The sequence below is a fragment of the Diorhabda carinulata genome, chromosome 8, assembly GCF_026250575.1.
Source record: "Diorhabda carinulata isolate Delta chromosome 8, icDioCari1.1, whole genome shotgun sequence".
NCBI lineage: Eukaryota > Metazoa > Arthropoda > Insecta > Coleoptera > Chrysomelidae > Diorhabda > Diorhabda carinulata.
Genome location: NC_079467.1, coordinates 22,032,621 through 22,052,863, shown reverse-complemented (window position 1 = coordinate 22,052,863; position 20,243 = coordinate 22,032,621). Strand labels below are relative to the sequence as shown.

The window sequence follows — 20,243 nt, the reverse complement described above, 5'->3', positions numbered from 1 at the left end:
TATACATTCGAACATTATGAATTTCTAATGGATGATTACTTTTACAGGGACAACCTGTATAATGTAAATATTGCAAAAATGAATTTTTATATCGATTTTTTAACAAAAAGTTGTTCAATTTGTGGATTTTTAGATGGTTCTACATACCACGGAAACCGTTCGTCATAAAGAGATATTCTAAGGAAAATTATCATTTTCTCTTTCTGCAACTTTTCGCAGTATTATTTCCACGACATCTACTCCCTGGCGAATGTTTTGCATCAAATCAAACCCTGTATACATAAAATATGAAAATGAGGTAACTCATTTGAATGGTACTAAAGTTCACGTTTTTAAGTAAAAAGCAAGCACAAGAGGGTAAACGTACTACGCTCGAGTAGTTCGAGTGGTACCGGCAGGATATTGATCTTAAACTTCTGTAGCTTGTGGAAAGATGTGCCTTGGTAGCTGATTTCACAGACTTGCACTTCTTCAAAGAAAGGAATCCCAATGAAATGACGTTCTAGAAGTTTTCAGGCGAGTTCGTGTTCATGAGCCATGTCTAGACCAACATAGGCATATGTGAAGGCACGAAATATAAAATTGAGGAAGTTATAGAGCCAAAAATTCCAAAAAAACATCAATTTCTACGCAACCCTTAACCAACTTGTAATTACATTCCATTAATTAACGGTAAGTAGAAAGCGATTGAATCATTCTGGGAGACTAATTTGGGTCTAATAGTTGGTTTTAAAAAGTTTATTTTCATACCATGGATAATAATTTAATCCTAAAACTATTTTTACTCCACAATTCTTCTCGGGAATCATAGTTTTTGTGGACGTATTCTAATAAAATTCGATTAGTACGGCTTGTATTAAAAATATTCACTAGAGCAGAATACACATAAATTCTATGTTTTATCTATTCAAAAACATTTTTGTTTGAATTGATATGTGAGAGCTCGCATTGTCGTGGTGGAAAATCTACGATTGGTTTCACTGATTCTTTAGAACCCTTCTGGCAAACCAATTCTGGAGTACCATTCAGAAGTGACTGTTCTACGTTGCTATAATAGATCGGTGGAGTAAAGTCCAGTTAATCCGAAAAAATAGGCGACCATTTGCTTCGAAGTGCTTCATGCGCAACTAGCGAAACACGGTGGCTCGAGGTGGTACTTCATCACCAAAAGTCGAAACGAGATGATCGGCACACTACCGTTGGTTTAATCCACGTTCAAAGTTATAAAATCGCATAGCGCTGTATGATGACAGTCCAAGCGTCCAACCTTATATAGGTTTTTGATGTCTCACAAAACAAAAAATAACCGTGAGCTTTTTATTGGAAACATAAGAGAATTGAGTACAATATTCATACCAGGAATAACACAATACAGTGAGAAGAGTCGATCAATAATCTACATGGAACCATTTCACGTTCAGCAAGAAGGTTTGATAACAATAACAAAGAGCAACAAAAACCAATATTGAAGAGGAATCATACCGAATGCTTCTCCTATTTTTAAGGCAAAGCGGGTGATTTTTATGACAATATGCATTTTATTTACTACAAAAAATTACTTGAGACCAAACTCTTATCACCTAGTAGTGTTTTCGTTACTAATAGGTAATGCTACGTATTACAATGTGCAGTCTAAAAGTTTCAAAAAGATGAAATGAAACTGTTGCATTCCAAAAAGTTTCTGGAAACTGTTTTGAAATACCTCTTTCGGATTTGATCGCAGTTGATTTAGAACAATTACATCACGCTGAACCAAGAATTGGTGCACATGGATTGCGGAGTGGAGTACGCACTGTGGTCGTACACGCCGAATGCGTCGTAGCTATTTCAAAAAATACCTTCTAGGAAGTTCACTGTTTAATCCATTTAAAAAAAGAATGGATAGTATCTTGACATTGGTCTTTTGGAGTTATGGAGAAGATGGTAAACTATCTCGTCGGTAAAACCTAGCTCGAACTTGCCTGGACTTTCTAATCGTTTGACAGCATTTGCAACACCAATAGAAAACATATCTTCCCCTTACCTAAATCTTCACAGAAGACGGTGCGAACCGTGTCTTTGCTAATGCTGAATTCATCTATTATCAATCGTCAGTCGTTGATCTCTTGTCGTCTCAATCAAATTCTGTTTATCGCCGGCTGACTCGACCGTGGACTATCTTCAGTCGTTTCATTGCCAACGTTGAATCATTTGAACAAATTTTTCTGGTGACGTCTTCCATCTCGTACATTTTCTCTAACATTTCACTGCCTTCGTAACAGAACTTGTTTTTAGACATTTTTTGTGCTCGATTTGTGCTTGCCGTGTGGTGATGCCTATGGATATTCATCTTGAACTTGGTAGCTGATTCCACAGATTTGGAATTCTCAAAAGGAAGGAGTTATGATAAATTGACGTTCTGTTTGTCGAGAAGGTCTTGCAGAAAGTGCTCTAGGTGGAATTATATTGAACAAAGATGGTAGAATGTGGACCCTGGTTTTTCTCATGACAGTCACGAGGTTTCCTGCTAGGCAACGCTTTTTGTCATTTCTCCAGATCGTCACGTGCAAGCACGTGCGCCTTCATAGGGGTAATTTGACTTTATAGATTAATATGCAGAACAGAAAATCTCAATTTTTTGTCTCGTGGATCACCTAACCAAAATATTACTAATAAATATCAGATCTAACGATGGAAATTCACGTAGACCCGTCGAGTGTCTCGTAAATCGTTGGGGCTCAACTGGACTACTTTGGGAATCACTGATGTAGATTGATTTGAAATTTCTAGATTATCTATTGAATATCACCAAATCGACGAACAAATTCTGAGAAAGTAAGTACGGAAAAAAACTTTTTGTTGTCATATTCTCATAATTAATTTAATTGCTTTATATTTTTTAGATTTTTTAAGACGGAGTTCTTTGTAAAAGAAGAATTCGATCTTATTGAAGGTTCAACCAAAGAGAATATAGATAGTTGGTTGGAAAATTACGATTCCGACATCGAAGACGAGATGGATATTTCATCTCGAATAAACTTGAACAAAAAAACGGAAGCAAAGCTACGAAGAAACGCTGGTCTTAGTTATATATCCTCTAAAAGCAATAAAATAATAGAAGCCCGAAAACTGCGTTCGCCATGTGGAAACAAATGTAAAATAGGCTGCTCGAAAAAAGTCAACGAATCTCAAAGAAGGAAATTATTCGACGAGTACTGGGCGTTGGCCGATCTGACAAGGCAACGGAATTACATAACTTCCGTAACCACACCCATTATGCCCAGATATAGGTACGTTAATGGCGATAAACACCGACAACTCAATAACGCCTTTTATTTCGAAATAGACGATAAAAATATACGAGTATGTAAAACGTTTTTTAAAGCCACCCTGGACATCAACGACAGAACCATCAGGACCGCTTTGGATAAAAAAAATAAAGACGGTTTAATCGAAGCCGATATGCGCGGAAAACACAAACATCATCCGACTGTCGGGAAAAAAATCGAAGAAGCCATACGGAAACACATCGAATCAGTTGGTGTTTCGAGTTGCTCGAATGATCGTCGAAGCATAACGCACTTTTGGAAAGATTACAAAAAAAGTTCAATTGAATCCGATAAAGAATACGCAAGCCTTGCTACGTATGGAAGAATATTCAAACAATACATATAGCAGCATTTTGGTTTTTAAGAAATCCTTTCCCAGGTCTTCACTATCATCTAGCTAAAGATCCATAGTTCAAAGTACAATACGAATATTAATAAGCAGCGGGGTCAAATTCAAATAAACATTGTTTGGAAATAAAATTATTGTTTATTAATTATATTATAATATAAATTAATAAAATATAATAAACTTGAGATGTTCCATAAAATTTTGACAGATATCCCCATATTTCCATATTTTTTAACCCAACGAAAATTATCTGTGCGCCAGTATCAATATACTCAGAATGATTGATTCCTTTGCATCGATCCCTGACTCATAGTCTATTTTTATAAATGAGAGCGTATTAAAATAATGAGATAAACGTAATACAAGTGTCATTTCTTTTAGTAGTGAAACAAGGAAACATTTTTGAGTAGGATATAAGCAATCTGAGTTTATTGCAGAAAAGATCCAGATCTGCTGTTTTGATAAAGAAAGCTGACACTGCAGCTCATCATTCGGTTAAATCTGAACATGAGATATCACCAATTCATTTGTTGGATTTTGAGATTCGGAGCAATATGTCTTGGTATAGTCACGTGACTGAATTAGCAAATGCAGCTTCACAAAAACTTGAAGCCCTCTTCAAGACCAAAAAGCTATATACCCGGCTACAATTTCCAATTCCCGGATTTGTCCATCTTTGAAGTATTGCTCGCATATTTGGAGCTCGACTCCCAAGCCTACCCTGCGATTAATCGACTAAAGAGAAGAACTGAAGACTTATAAACGATCTAGAGTTGACTAGAAACAGCTTACGAGTATAGAAGAAATGTCCTACCACGGCAGATGCTCTTCCATACTGTCCAACATAATCCTAGCTAGAGCAGTATTTGCGAAACCTACTCGACAGGCATCTCCATTCGAACTACTCGAGTGTTATAGGGTTAACCCTCTATTGCTTGCTTTTCACACAAAAATAAAATCGATCCGGAATGACGTCAATTTTCCTCCTCTTCAAGGATCTCTTTTCAAAAATATGTATACCTCACATGATATAAGCGAAAAACCAAACACAAAGGTGTTTAATTGTATACAACTTTTGAAATTTTTTATGGGTTTCTTTCGAAAATCAAACATCCGATTCGTGGAACGCGCCATTATTCAATAGAAACCATAAAAAATAATTCGCTTAAGGCAGTGAAGGACATTTGTATCAAAATATGTGACAATGTTGTGACTCCGGGTCAAATTTAATCTCGAGGTATGCAATTGTTGATTTGGTCTTGATTCTTGTTTATATTGTTAGCACTCTTTATATTAAATAAAAAAGTCAGTAACGAGAATTTCAAGTCTTTATTCAACACTGATATCAAATAATGAAATTTTATTTTAGGAAAACCTTAAAGAAACATTATATCACAAAACACGAAATTAGTAGATCCTGCGAATCTATAAAATCAGAATGCGAAGATGAAGATTATGGATACCCTGCAGAAACTACAAACATTAAATTGAAACAGACACACAAAAAAATCAAAATTAACAAACAAAGTGATGATGAAAACGAAGATGACTTTGAAGAGTACCCTGACAATGATTACACATCAACCAAAACTAAAAAAAACCTTCAAAAATCTACTGAATCTAGAACAAAAAGATCGCATGTATTTAAGCGATGGCCTTGTAAGAAATGCGATGAAATTTGCTTTACGAAAAAAGATCTAGCTGCCCATAGGAAGGAAAACCATATTAAAGAAGAGCCGGAAGAACACACGTACCAATTTGATAATATTCAGGAGCTCTACATTTGCAATACGTGTTCTGCAGAGTTTACAGCGGAGGAGGAGGTGAAAAAACACGTTAAAACTCATTCAGAACAATATGAATGTACCGTCTGTAACCAAAAATTTAAAAAACTATACGATTTTGCTATCCACAACTACACGCATGATCCAGAAGGGCTATTCCGTTGTCCATTATGCCCATATTCAACTTTGAGACGTACTGGTTTTTCGGTACACATCAACTTTACTCATCTAAAAAAATGTAATTACGTTTGCGAAACTTGCGGTAAAGGTTTCAACGATATGGTTTTATATAAAGAACATCATAACGAACATTTAGGCGTCAAACCGTTTACTTGTATAGTTTGTTCTAAAATATTTACTTATTCGAGATATCTGTTGAACCATCAATTACGGTCACATAGAGTCGGAATCATTGGTCAACTCCTTCCTAATCAATGCTCGATATGCAAAAAAGTTTTCAGTAAGATGAGTACCTTAGAAAAACATTTCCAAGATAAACATATCAAAAACAATCTACCTCATGATAAAAGGCACTTGTGCGATACGTGCGGCAAAGGTTTCGCCCAGAAAACTAAACTAAAGATCCACTATAGAGTTCATACCGGATTTAAACCGTATACTTGTTCTTATTGCTCGAAAAGTTTCACAAAAAAAGATTATTTGGTTATGCACGAAAGGGTACATAGTGGAGAAAAACCGTATTCTTGCGAATATTGCGGTAAGTGTTTCAGCCAAGGCGCTCCACTTAGGATACACCAACGGACGCATACTGGAGAAAGACCGTACGTTTGTCAGTTTTGTAATACTGGTTTTATATCTAAAAGTGCTTTAACTATGCATTATAAAAATTGTACTCGATAATATGAAGATTATAAATAAGCTGTAAATTATATTGTAGAAAATAAATTTATTCTTTAAAACTATTTTTAATATATACTATATCCACAAAATCAAAAGGCAATTTTATAGAGAAGCTAAACACAATTAAAAGTCTCAGTTACCTTCAATGGGACTTCCACAAAATAATAGCTTTCATTGGATTTAAGTTTGTCTATGGTAGATTTATCTTTATATCTGCACCCAAGTCTAACAATGATTAATTTGACTCTGTTCACAATACCTTTACTTTTGTACCTTCCGCTCTAGACCATCTATCAATGAATCAAACTTCTCTTTAATATTACAATCTCTCCATCTTTCATTTGTTGCTTCAGTATACTCTAATCCTGGGATTCCCAAACTATTTTAACCAAGATACCCCTTTTCCTAATTGAACTGATATCTCAGACCCCCGTAAAATCACAAAAATGATACTTCCTACTAAAATATTAGTCATTCTCATAAGTCGGTACCCCTAGAACAAGTTATACAGTATCTAAAAAATTTTAACTCGGATTAATACCGACCACTTTGGGAATCTCTGCTCTAATCGTTACACTACCCACTAACAAATCTCCATAAATTATTCGCACTTTTATTTTTTTACCTCCCTGTCTTCTTCTCCTTCTTGCACTAAAAATATTCTTGTAATCGACCCCACAGATATAAAGGCATATGTACTGGTTCTCTTTCGACTATTCAGTCAGTTGAAATTATTTTTATCGGCCACCCAATAGTTCAAAACATACATGACATCAACCAAAATCTTCTAACAAAAATCGTAGTTCAGATCTCGAACTTAACTTAAAAAACTTTATACAAGCTAAATGATGATTTTAAATGGCGATATTTGGAATCTTTAGAAGATCTAAGGGAGTGCTGGTACCAGGTTGTTTTTCTACCACTTGCCTTTTAACCTTAATATCTCACGAAATCATATCGTAACAATACAGGAGTTTCATATTTATCGCACGCCATATTATTTAGTATAAAAACATACTGCGTCTTCAATAAACAAAGAGAGTATGGAAGAAAGAAAGCAATTGGAGTCTTCATAGAATTAGAGACAAGTTACAACGTGTTCAAATTGAGGCGTAGGAATTTTCACATATGAAAAGTCTCTGTATATCATTGATGTAAATATTAATATATTCAGAAGCTACAAAAATTGTATTTACATAAAATTTACAAAATATAATGAAACCCCACTCGACCAGTAGTCATATGAAGTTAAAAAAAATCATGAATTTATTTAGGTTAGTTTCCGAGAAAAGAACCAATACAGCTCCGGGATCGAGAAATCTTCTGGACTCGATCGCTTCCCTCAAACCGTCGAGAAGAGCCAGAAAGTAAAAAAAAACATTGCGTAAACTTTGGAAATGACTTAACTTAGTTTTCTGTTCCTCTTGGAATTGACGATTTAATAACTTCATTGTTTTTCAAGAAATCTGGACGAATCTATTTTCAGATTACAGCTATTTTCTTGCTCTATCAATGACCTAACACAATGACATCTACCGACAAAAAAACGACCTAGATTTCTTAATAACATCGGGTTTTAAATCTGTTTATTAATATTGTCATTGTTTCTTTTGCTCGAACCTAATCAATATCGTCCGATGCCTAGAATCTATTTATAGAAGAAAAATAGTAAACCAAAACAAATTCACGCATAGAGCATTTGATCAGAATTGAAAACGCCAAAGCCGAGCATGTAATTTGCGGTTGCATGACATTGAGCTTCCGCCGTCTTCAACATTACAATAAGAGGCTCCACTTGCATATCAATGACAATGGGTATATCCCACATTTTGGTTTCAACCTTTTCCTGGACGCTTTTTCCACTTATTCTTTGAATAACTTCTTGGATAATATTTTTAACGACAGAAAATTGTTTTATTTAGGTAGACACTTGAAGAAGAAACCCGGCAAAATTGACCGTTTTAGAAATAACGTCATCGATCAACAACTTTGTCATCTGTTTACGTGTCAAACATTTCAAGAAAATTATGCAACAGACAAATAAAAACAATGTCACTGCAGTATGATATACTTGATCTAACGGCTTCTTCGGCGATCCGGCGCTCGCTCCTCCAACGCGGCTTTTTATTTGTGATTTATTATGGTCCTATTAATTCGGACCAATAACGATGCCTCGCAGCGTTTCATCATCCGGAATGTTCACGTGCAGAGCCACGTTGATATACAGTTCGTAAAGAATTTTCTCTTTTATTTCAGTCAGTTATTGTAGTAAGTTATTATAACTCAAGTTCATTTATATACCATCAATTCTTCAAAAACAGTTGAATAAATAATTCATGAATTAATAAGTAATAAATAGATTTATCTAGATCAGAAATATATTGAAATTAATTGAGTGGTACGTTATAAGCTACTTTGGAAAAACGTTTCTTTGGTCGCAGCGAATTTACAGATTTCCTTTTTTACTTACTTAATTCTCATATTCAAAGAGAAAAATTTAGTAATTTAATGCCTAATTTTCCTAGTAATTAGCCAAAATAATAAACGACGAAAAATTTAAAAAGCATCAAACTATATTGTCATTAATATACCCACTTTATTTTAGGATAAAGCAAGAATATGATTACTATACAAATAACAGACCTACTCGAATACATAAAGTTACCTACAACCAGAATTCAAACGGCGAAGAAGACAGCGATTATGGACCGACGCCCAAAAAAAGATATAAAAAGTATTCTCAAGTAAATAAATCTATTTATCCGAGAAGGCGGTACAACATACTGAAACAATGGCCTTGTAAGAAGTGCGACGAAATTTGTTCCAGCAAAAGAAATCTTTCCGCGCACCGAAAGGAATATCACAATAAAGAAGAAGAAGAGGAACAGCACACATACCAATATGACGCAGTACAGGATCTTTATGTTTGTTGTACTTGTTCAGCAGAGTTTACAGCCAAGGAAGAAGTTGAAATGCACATTAAAACCCACGCGGAACTTTACGCGTGTACGATTTGTAACAAGAAATTTACGAAATTGTACGAATTCGGTACTCACAATTACACGCACGATCCCGAAAACAAATTCCGTTGTCCGTTATGTTCCTACACGACGTTGAAACGAACAGGATTTTTGGTTCACGTGAACTATACTCACCTGAAAAAATTCAATTACGTTTGCGAAACTTGCGGTAAAGGATTCAATGACCTAGTGTTGTACAGGGAACATAATAACGAACATTTAGGTATTAAACCGTTCTCTTGTATAGTTTGTTCTAAAATGTTTACCTACTCGAGATATCTCTTGAGTCACCAGTTACGCGCTCATCGAGTAGGTATCGATGGTCAGCTACTTCCCAATCAATGCTCCATTTGCAACAAAGTATTTAGTAAAATGAATACTTTGGAAAAACATTTTGAAGAGAAACACGTTAAAAACAGTCTACCGCACGTCAAAAAGCATCTTTGTGATACTTGTGGCAAAGGTTTTGCCCAAAAAAATAAACTTCGAGTTCACTACAGAGTTCATACTGGTTTTAAACCTTACACTTGTACGTATTGCGCGAAAAGTTTCACAAAAAAAGATTATTTGGTTATGCACGAAAGGGTACATAGTGGTGAAAAACCGTATTCTTGCGAATATTGCGGTAAGTGTTTCAGCCAAGGCGCTCCACTTAGGATCCATCTAAGGACGCATACCGGGGAGAGACCGTATATTTGTCAAATTTGTAGCTCTGGTTTTACGTCAAGGGGTGCGCTAAATATGCATACTAAAAATTGTGCAGGTAACTTGTAAAATAGAGATTATACGAATTATAAACTATAAATTATAATTATCGATTGCAAATTACTATGTGTTAGTTATTTTCACATGTAGCAGATTATTATTTCTTCAATGCATTCTTATATAGCTCCGCCAATAGACAGTTAATTATAGCTCGCTGCTTCAGTACTTTTCTAAAATATATCGCTAATAGAATCAAGTTTTTCTCTCAAATTTACAGATTGTATCTTAAATATTTATTCTGTATACTCCTAGAATGAAAATTTTACTGCGAAAGCTGTTTCTGTTTCAATTCTGTTTAACTTTGATTCCTAAACAACCTTACGTCCATAAAGAATAATTTTAATATTAATAACTGACTAGTACAAGTAGATCTATCCCTTATAGATCCAACTCAACATCGGAATCAAAAAATGAACTGTTACAACCATTCCATCAGTAATATTGTCCAACTTCCATATTTTCTCTTCTCAGTTTTCTGGTTCCATATTATTTACAGTCTCCCAAAGACAACTATCTGTACCATACCAGTTCAATCGAAATATCGAGATCTAACCACCATCATTTAACGATTTTTTGCAATTTCATTAATTTCATATTCTTTGAATTGTTGTTGTTGTTATTGTTCGAACCGTTCTGGAAAATCGTCAGCATTCATGTATTCATTGTAGTCACTGCAAAGAGTAGTATCAAATATCAACAATTAGGTAATTTCTGATCAATATTTAAATATCGTTGTTGTTTAAATAGACTTTTGGGGAATCCTTATCATTCTTATCATTTCGATCCATGACAAGACCTTTTTCTACTGTTGGAGATTCTTTTTGATAGAAAATTAGTAGTACTTTCCTTCGAAGTCTTTCTTCCAAATGATTTTCTATTTGAAATTTTTGTTTCTCTGGAGTTTCACATGGTGTTTGAGACCCGCCACACTTCTCGTCTTTAGTAAAATGTAAATCGTAGTACTACTATTAACTATTCCCATTGTATCATCAATACTTTTACATAAATGTTTATCTGTGGATGATTCAAAACAATTGGACCTCATTACTATTTATCTAGAATCGTATTTTCTTAGTTGCCAAACGATTATCCTGGTACTTCTTTATCAGTCTTATTCTTAGAATCATAAGCAACACACTGCACCGTTGTATGAAAATTCAAGTCTTGAATAAGTTGTATATATAAGAATTAATTATCACACAATAAAAATATTAAAAATAGCGTTCCATTTAAATGTAGCAAACCCAGGATCCATTAGTCTTTCCTTGTCTAGCTGTTCATGATCATTGCAGGATGTTTCCAAAGTACGGTAAAAACTATACGAGTGGAAAAGGTGTAGAAAATTAACGGAGGGTCGAGCAACTTGACGAAGGTAGTCAAGAACGCAAATCTGTCGCTATAATGACTTAACCAAATGAACCGCGAGATACAGAGGCTCGAGATTAGTGAATTTTCCACAGAAATTTCACGGTTTCCCCTACATAAAATTGTAATCACGATGCTTACCGAAAACTCTGTGCATGAGTCAGTTGCACTTTTGTTCAAAAAGTTACAAGGATCCCGTAACATCGATCAGACTTTCTATTGCGCAATTTGGCATTAGCCGTCGATCCCTACGAAGAAATTTGTTAAAATATTTGAAGATGTTCCACCGGTTAACGGCTGAATGCCAAACGCGTGAAACCTACTGCATCTCAACGAACGAACATCGGAAAGCATCATAAGCGATGAGGCTTATTTCCATCTTTGTCGTTACGTGAATTAACAAAATTATTGTTTCTGGGACACTTGAAATCCATTAAACCCGCTCAAGGTTACTGCGTGGTGTGTTGTTTACTCTGGAGGAGTCGACTGTGGATGGCGCGGGCTACAAAGCCAAGATTACCAATTTTTTCCTTCCTCAATTGAATGGATGGAGACTGGAGAATATAAGTTATCAACAAAACGGTGCTTGAACAACTTCCTTGTCGCTTAATCTCTCGTTTTGGCGATTTACACTGGCCGGCCAGATCACCCGATTTAACCGTTTCAAACTTTTTTTTACGGGGTTATTTAAAATCTTGGACTTACGTATTTTTCTCTTTCAGTTTTTATTTGAATTACCTTAAAGAATAGAATATTATCTTGGAAAATAATATAATATTTTTGGGAAAACCTGGTTAGGGTTCTAAATTTACTTTTTCTCAAAACTTACGCGGCAATATAATTGTAACAATTTAGCGGATCTAAGTGACCACATTTTGTTATTTTCTGCGCTAATATTAATGGTTTATTCATTAACTTCTTTTTCTGCACTTCATATAAAGAGTGTCTCATAAAAAACCGTTTGGATGATAATACAAATAAATAACCAGAAAACGTAAACGTTTTTTTTTATTCGCATGTTTCCCTTCCTGTCATTTTTTATTCTAAAAGCCGATAATCAAACTTTTTTTCTAATTTTCAGAATAGTTTACTCCGTGGCTATATTTTTGACAAAAATAGTCAATAATTCAATAATTATCTGTATATTTACCTCATATGTTGAAGCTCCTACGAGAAGTTTTCAATTTTTTCGAAATCACGGCGTTAATTGCACCGCATCGCAAATTTTTATTGGTGCCGAACAAAAAAGAATTAACGTGAAACAATTTTTTCCATTTTCTTCTCATTTTAGTGTTCTTAACTATGAAAAATAGTTAAGGTCAATTTATAAACTTGTTATAAATGAAAACAAAAAGACGGCCCCTATAAAAACGATGGCAACGGCTACACTGGTTGGTCTACAGACACGGTAGACATCGCATTCGAAATAGTGGGCTTCAGGCTAAAATCTGAAGCCTAGCTTGCGCCTATGACTAAACACAGGTTTATATACCAAACCAAATACAGGGTTGTGTATTTGAAGTAAGCACCTCATAAGTGATTTAAATTGTATATTTGACGGTTAAGTTGAGTTAAATACCCTATGTGAAATATCAATGAATTGGATATATGCAGTTAACGGGCAAGACCTTGTTTATTGGTTATAATTTCAAGTCTCTAGCTTGTGGTAATGGATATTTGAAGAATTTTGGAAGTGCCACATCATATTTCAAAATGTACAGCTTCGTAATTTCAGATTTTAACATAACTCTAGCCGCCATTACTTTAGACCAAAACTTTTCGAGCTTACCCTGTATTGTATTGTGTTTTATTCACTATTATTATCTAATATCTTAAATTACGTCTTGATATTTGGAAAAAAAATGGATATATCTTTGAAATACGAATTATTTATTTGTTCGTCCGCTAATCGATTTTATAATTCTAATAAAAAATTATTTTTAGGTACATATTACCAAGCAATATATCCGAATCTCTCACCTCTGAAATTCATATAAAAACTGAAATTCCAGAAGAATTAGAACCGCAAATGATACACATCGAGCCGAAATCAATCACAAAACAAAACATTGAAGTTCCTCCTCCTCCATATAAAACAGTGGTCAGAGAAGGTTTCCAATTTGTAGTACCAACAATAAGTCGTCAACCGCTTACTCCAAACCAATCAACCTCCCAACCTATAATTAATTCTCGGATATATAAAAAAATTGTTAAAGATGGCAATACTTTTATAGTACCACTCAAAAGCGACGAAGCTCAAAATGTCAAATACGTTAATTTCATGAAAGTTAGAATACCCGAATTAGATGTAAACAATACAAATAGAAACACCACACACCCAGTTGTACCAGGAAAAGTTAACAATAATGGTCAAGTAGCTACATCAGAAATAAACTTTAAAAATAATAATCAAGCACTACCAAATCAAACTAATAAAAGTTCTATACAAATAATACCTATCGTTCAAGAAGCTACATCACTTTCACAAACAATGTATCCAATAGTACCCATTAAACTTGCTAACAGTTCGGTACAAGTACCAAACTCCGGTACTGTACAAAATCAACTTAATAATAACCCAATAAAAGCATCTAATATTCAAACTTCACTATTAAAAACGACACATTCACCAATATCTAATGGAACATCTGTCTCAAAACCTTTATTATCAACGGTACCAAATAAACTTAATATCGGTTCGGTACAATTTGTATCTAAAAATCGTTTGAATTTATATCCGACAGTACCAATTCAACTATCTAATAGCTCGACAAAACTACAAAATGTCAAGACTTGTACATCTGTTCCAAATACTGTGTACACAACATCAAACACATTACCTATAAAAGTTGCGCATTCACAAATTATTAATCCACTCGATATAATGCGTAAATCCTTTGTGTTTTCTTCCGAACATCCCAAGCGAATATTCCTTATATCAAACCAAATAAAATCAGTTCATGACGAATACATAAACCCATTCGATTATTCAACTACACCCCCAAACTATACTACAATGACCGAAAAACCGAAAGAAAAAGTTAAAAAGTTTGACATATCTTGGACGTGTTCAATGTGTCATGAACAATTAGAAAGTAAAATCTCATTAATCGATCATTACGCCGAGCACAAACAGACAATGGACAAATTGGAAGAAAATGACATCGTAACTGAAGAAGACAAAATCGGTTTACTTTGTCGCGTATGTAACGTTTACTTATTTTCTGAAGGAGCTTACGAATTTCACATCCTGAAAAACCACGCACCTAAAAACGACCATTGCACAATTTGCTTCCAAACATTCGAGGACATTTTTAAATTGTGCTCTCACAGCGTTTGTCATTCGGAAGATGCGTCAACGTTCACGTGCTCGGTTTGCAGCAAATTTAAAACGAAAAATCTGACAGATCTAGCAGATCATTTATCTAGAGAACATAAAATATCACCTATTCACTGCAACGAGTGCAATAGAGACTTTTATTCCCAAAAATGGTACGAGGATCACAAAGCTTTTCATCTAGACGAGGATTGTTTTAGTTGCAAATTATGTCCGTGTAAGTTCAACAGTAGATCCGGTTTAAATAAACACGTGAGAAAAGAACACGGAGAAACCATTAAATTGGTAAAGTACAAATGCGATATTTGTAACGTAACTTTTCCTTATAAAAAAAATATACTTAAACATAACAGATGTTTACATCCGTCTAAATCTTACCTGTGCAGTACATGCGGGCAAACTTTTACGGTTAAACACAAATTTACGACACATCTAACCAAACACGAGGAACAAAGTTTTATGTGCACAGTTTGCGGAAAACGTTTTAGAAAAAGTTGTCAATTGAAATTACATATGAGGGTACATACTGGAGAAAAACCTGCCAAGTGTCACTTATGTGACAAATCTTTTTCCCAACGGTCGACGTTAACCTTACATTTACGATATCACACCGGAGAACGGCCCTATAGTTGTAATTTATGTAAAAAAGGATTCGTTTCGAAAAATATTCGAGATCATCATTTAAGAACCTGCGAAGGAAAATCAGACAAATCTGTAAAACGTACTAGAAAATGTTCGCAAGCGAATAAATAAGTACGTGTTAATCAATAAGACTGATACAGTATCTTTAGTATGTAATACTAAGAGCGTTGATGAAAAATATACAAATCGGGTAATTAAATATTTATCAACAATAGATAAAAAATCCAAGGTCTCAGTGAATGATTTGACATCGCTATCTGGAATCATACGCGAAACAAGAAATAATCACTAGATGTCAAATCTGGGCTGTATCGAGATATTTTACCTAGATCCCCGTTTCGTCCTCCGATATATACTTGCAAGATCTGAATATTTTGAAGTGTCCTCCGCAAAAGTCTGATCTAGCTAAGTCATTAATCCTGGAGATATCGATATACCAGATCCTTCTTCTTCTTCTTCTTATTTTAAGACTATGTCTTGTGTTTTCAAAGAGGCAGCCTAAGTTGTGACTGCGAGGACCAGCTCTCATACCAGCGCTTTGGTGGTCTTCCAGGCGGTCTACTTGTATTGGGTCCCTCTTCCTTTGCGATTTTCGCCAGTCGATCGTTGTTCATTCTATTGACATGATCTCTCCATGCTCTTCTTCTAGTTCTGGCCCATCTCACTATATCCGGAACGTCACACATTCTTCTAATTTCATTGCTCCTTATTCTGTCTCTTAGTGTTTTCCCTGTGATTGAGCGTAATGTCTTCATCTCGGTCGTTCTAAGAGTCCGCTTAGTAGTTGCAGTCTCCGCCCTCGTTTCTATGGCGTATGTCATTACTGGTCTGACACAAGTTTTATATATCCGTGTTTTGCTTTCGATACTTAATATATTCCTCCATATCTCGGTTCGAAGGAATCCCGATATCCTAGATGCTGCTGTTGTTTGCGTTTTGACTTCTTGTTTCAAGTTCCTATTGCTCGACATAACCTGCTCTACACTTTTATTATAAATTGCCAGTTTGCATCTTCTTGGTTATCTCGCTATCGTCAAGGATTGTGTCTTTTGTGTCGATATGATCATATTGAATTTTTCAGCAAATGTTTCAAATCTGTGTAGCATTTTTTGCAGATTATCCTCATCTTCGGATATCACAACCGCGTCATCAGCGTAGCAAACTATCTTAAACTCATGTTTTCCCATTCTGTATCCTCTGCCTGCCGTTTTGACTTCTTTTATGATTTCGTTCAGATCCATTATGCCATATTGCAGATTCAACGTCATTCATCCAATGTTTTGACGATAACCTTTTTTATTAACAGTCACGTGTCACTGGGCACCAAAAGCATAGCAGGCGTTCACCTATAGCCTGCTTCCATATTTTTTCATGGCTATAATCATTTGTGTGCCGTTATCTATAAGGAACGGTGGTTCTTCTTCTGTTATGTACAATTCATAGAGAGCGTGGTACTGGAGTTTGATTAAATGGGTCTGAACTGCTAGTAAAGAGAGAAAGAATATGGGTGTACCTTTTTCTCTACTTGTCTAGTCTATTCTGATTGGATCTCCTTGACGTTGAAGTTCCGAGAGATAAGATCAGCAAAGTAGGAGATTAACAAGTTTGGATTTGATTGGCGAGGAGCATTAATTTTCGTCTTTTAATTAATTCTTGTAGAATTTACCGTTTTGTCAAAAAACGCAAAAACGCCAGTTAGCAAATTTTGACCTTTTACACATACGGAATCGTCGGAGATTATCAGCATTCATTTATAATTGTGTTTTATTATTATGCTGATGCTTTATATATCGGATCGAGCTACTTCAAAAGCCAGAAAATATTTTTGATTCGACAATGGATAAATAAATTATTAATAGATTATTGAAATGTATAAAATGCGCATACGAATTACTTGTTTAGCCCTGCTACAGATATCGAAAATTATCAATATCTTTAATTTTAACTTGTACTTTTGTCATATTTTATAATAATCGGCCCTTTACCGATAATTATTCTAGTTATTTAAGTTCTATTATAAACAGTGTTTTTTTAAATAAAATAGTTCTTCTCCTATGTTTTTTTTTTATAAAATTTGTGAATCTAGAATTTCTACGATTTGGGACTATCAATTGGTGGAAAAATACGGTAAGTTTAAGGTTCGCGTCAACCAGATTGGCAAACGCGATGGCACTACGGAATCCCCCGATTTACACGGTACTTTTCGCTTTTACACGGTTTTCCAAATAAGTTTTTTTTTTTGTTTTTATCGGACTCTACTAAATGCTACTGTGATTAAACACTTGCGCTGTGTACACATCTCACGGGGAATCCCGATCTTATGTGCTGACTTATATGCTACACACGCACACTGTGTCTGTATTTTTTCAGAAAAATTTAATTTTCATATTACAAGTGAGTGCATAATTTAGATTATTATAAATTAACGGCTGTGATTAAAGTAAAATTCAGAGGGAAGAAAGCGGGAAATGTTTGAGGGAAATTTACCAAATAGGTTTAATTAAAATAAAAAAATTAAAACATTTTAATTGGATTATTAAACTTAATGGTTAAACAGTCTAGTTATGGTGAATCAAAACAACTAATTCTTTTATTAAAGGTATAATTTTATTCTTATTTGGCGCTTAGTACTTGTAAATTAATGAAAAAAAAAACAATTATCTTATATATTAAAAAATTTGATGATTTCCATTCCGAGTCTGTTCAGGCGTTCTACCCAACCGATTTGCTTAATTTTCTTTTTTCAATGAAAGGTATTAATGCACAGATCAGCCATCAACCATCGGATTTCATCTAATTTTCACCATTCTCAAGTTATACTCTAATGCGATTTCCCCCTGTACATTACTTATGGGAGTTTCTCACATACACACGTTCTATCCTCAATATCTCAGGTTCTATTCAAGATAGAGACTTCGTTTTGGTTTAAGAACACTCGCTGAAACACCTTCTTTCTTTTGAGTTTTTGAACACTTAAATCGGTTGAGTTGGAGAGGAGCTACGCGCGGACATTCAATGTGGAGTTATGGATTTTTGTAGGTTTTTGGCAATTTTTCTACATTCAAAGATCTATATCTCAGGTTCTAATATAGCTACAGAGTTCGTTTTGGTTTAAGAACACTCGCTGAAACACCTTCTTTCTTTTGAGTTTTTGAAAATTTAAATCGGTTAAGTTGGAGAGGAGCTAGGCGCGGACATTCAATGTGGAGTTATGGATTTTTGTAGGTTTTTGGCAATTTTTCTACATTCAAAGATCTATATCTCAGGTTCTATTTAAGATAGAGACTTCGTTTTGGTTTAAGAACACTCGCTGAAATATCTTCTTTCTTTTGAGTTTTTGAACACTCAAATCGGTTGAGTTGGAGAGGAGCTAGGCGCGGACATTCAATGTGGAGTTATAGATTTTTGTAGGTTTTTGGCAATTTTTCTACATTCAAAGATCTATATCTCAGGTTCTAATATAGCTACAGAGTTCGTTTTGGTTTAAGAACACTCGCTGAAATATCTTCTTTCTTTTGAGTTTTTGAACACTCAAATCGGTTGAGTTGGAGAGGAGCTAGGCGCGGACATTCAATGTGGAGTTATAGATTTTTGTAGGTTTTTGGCAATTTTTCTACATTCAAAGATCTATATCTCAGGTTCTAATATAGCTACAGAGTTCGTTTTGGTTTAAGAACACTCGCTGAAACACCTTCTTTCTTTTGAGTTTTTGAACACTTAAATCGGTTGAGTTGGAGAGGAGCTAGGCGCGGACATTCAATGTGGAGTTATAGATTTTTGTAGGTTTTTGGCAATTTTTCTACATTCAAAGATCTATATCTCAGGTTCTAATATAGCTACATAATTCGTTTTGGTTTAAGAGCACTCGCTGAAACACCTTCTTTCTTTTGAGTTTTAGAACACTTAAATCGGTTGAGTTGGAGAGGAGCTAGGCGCGGACATTCAATGTGGAGTTATGGATTTTTGTAGGTTTTTGGCAATTTTTCTACATTCAAAGATCTATATCTCAGGTTCTAATATAGCTACATAATTCGTTTTGGTTTAAGAGCACTCGCTGAAACACCTTCTTTCTTTTGAGTTTTTGAACACTCAAATCGGTTGAGTTGGAGAGGAGCTAGGCGCGGACATTCAATGTGGAGTTATAGATTTTTGTAGGTTTTTGGCAATTTTTCTACATTCAAAGATCTATATCTCAGGTTCTAATATAGCTACAGAGTTCGTTTTGGTTTAAGAACACTCGCTGAAACACCTTCTTTCTTTTGAGTTTTTGAACACTTAAATCGGTTGAGTTGGAGAGGAGCTAGGCGCGGACATTCAATGTGGAGTTATGGATTTTTGTAGGTTTTTGGCAATTTTTCTACATTCAAAGATCTATATCTCAGGTTCTAATATAGCTATATAGTTCGTTTTGGTTTAAGAACACTCGCTGAAACACCTTCTTTCTTTTGAGTTTTTGAACACTTAAATCGGTTGAGTTGGAGAGAAGCTAGGCGCGGACATTCAATGTGGAGTTACGGATTTTTGTAGGGTTTTGGCAATTTTTCTACATTCAAAGATCTATATCTCAGGTTCTAATATAGCTACAGAGTTCGTTTTGGTTTAAGAACACTCGTTGAAATACCTTCTTTCTTTGAGTTTTTGAACACTTAAATCGGTTGAGTTGGAGAGGAGATAGGCGCGGACATTCAATGTGGAGTTATGGGTTTTTGTAGGTTTTTGGCAATTTTTCTATTATAATGATTTCTGATACTTATTTAATGGATTCGATGCGAGCGAAGCCGCGGGCAAAAGCTAGTAATATATAATAAACAT

General features: G+C 34.8%; 1 protein-coding gene across 4 annotated transcripts in view; it reads left to right on the top strand.

Moving 5' to 3' along the window:
• The window catches only part of LOC130897056 (zinc finger protein OZF-like), a 287,205-nt gene that overhangs the window by 263,698 nt on the left and 3,264 nt on the right, over window positions 1-20,243 (top strand). The window contains exon 5 of one of the 4 annotated variants that reach the window (XM_057805570.1): window positions 13,397-17,486. The exons of 1 other annotated variant lie outside the window; for it this stretch is intronic. In XM_057805570.1, the coding sequence (XP_057661553.1) occupies window positions 13,397-15,542 (2,146 nt within the window). In that variant the 3' untranslated portion in view covers window positions 15,543-17,486. Of the gene's footprint in view, window positions 1-5,026; window positions 6,362-8,907; window positions 10,148-13,396; window positions 17,487-20,243 lie in introns of those variants that run through there. 2 more of the 4 variants (XM_057805582.1, XM_057805576.1) reach the window with 2 other exon arrangements.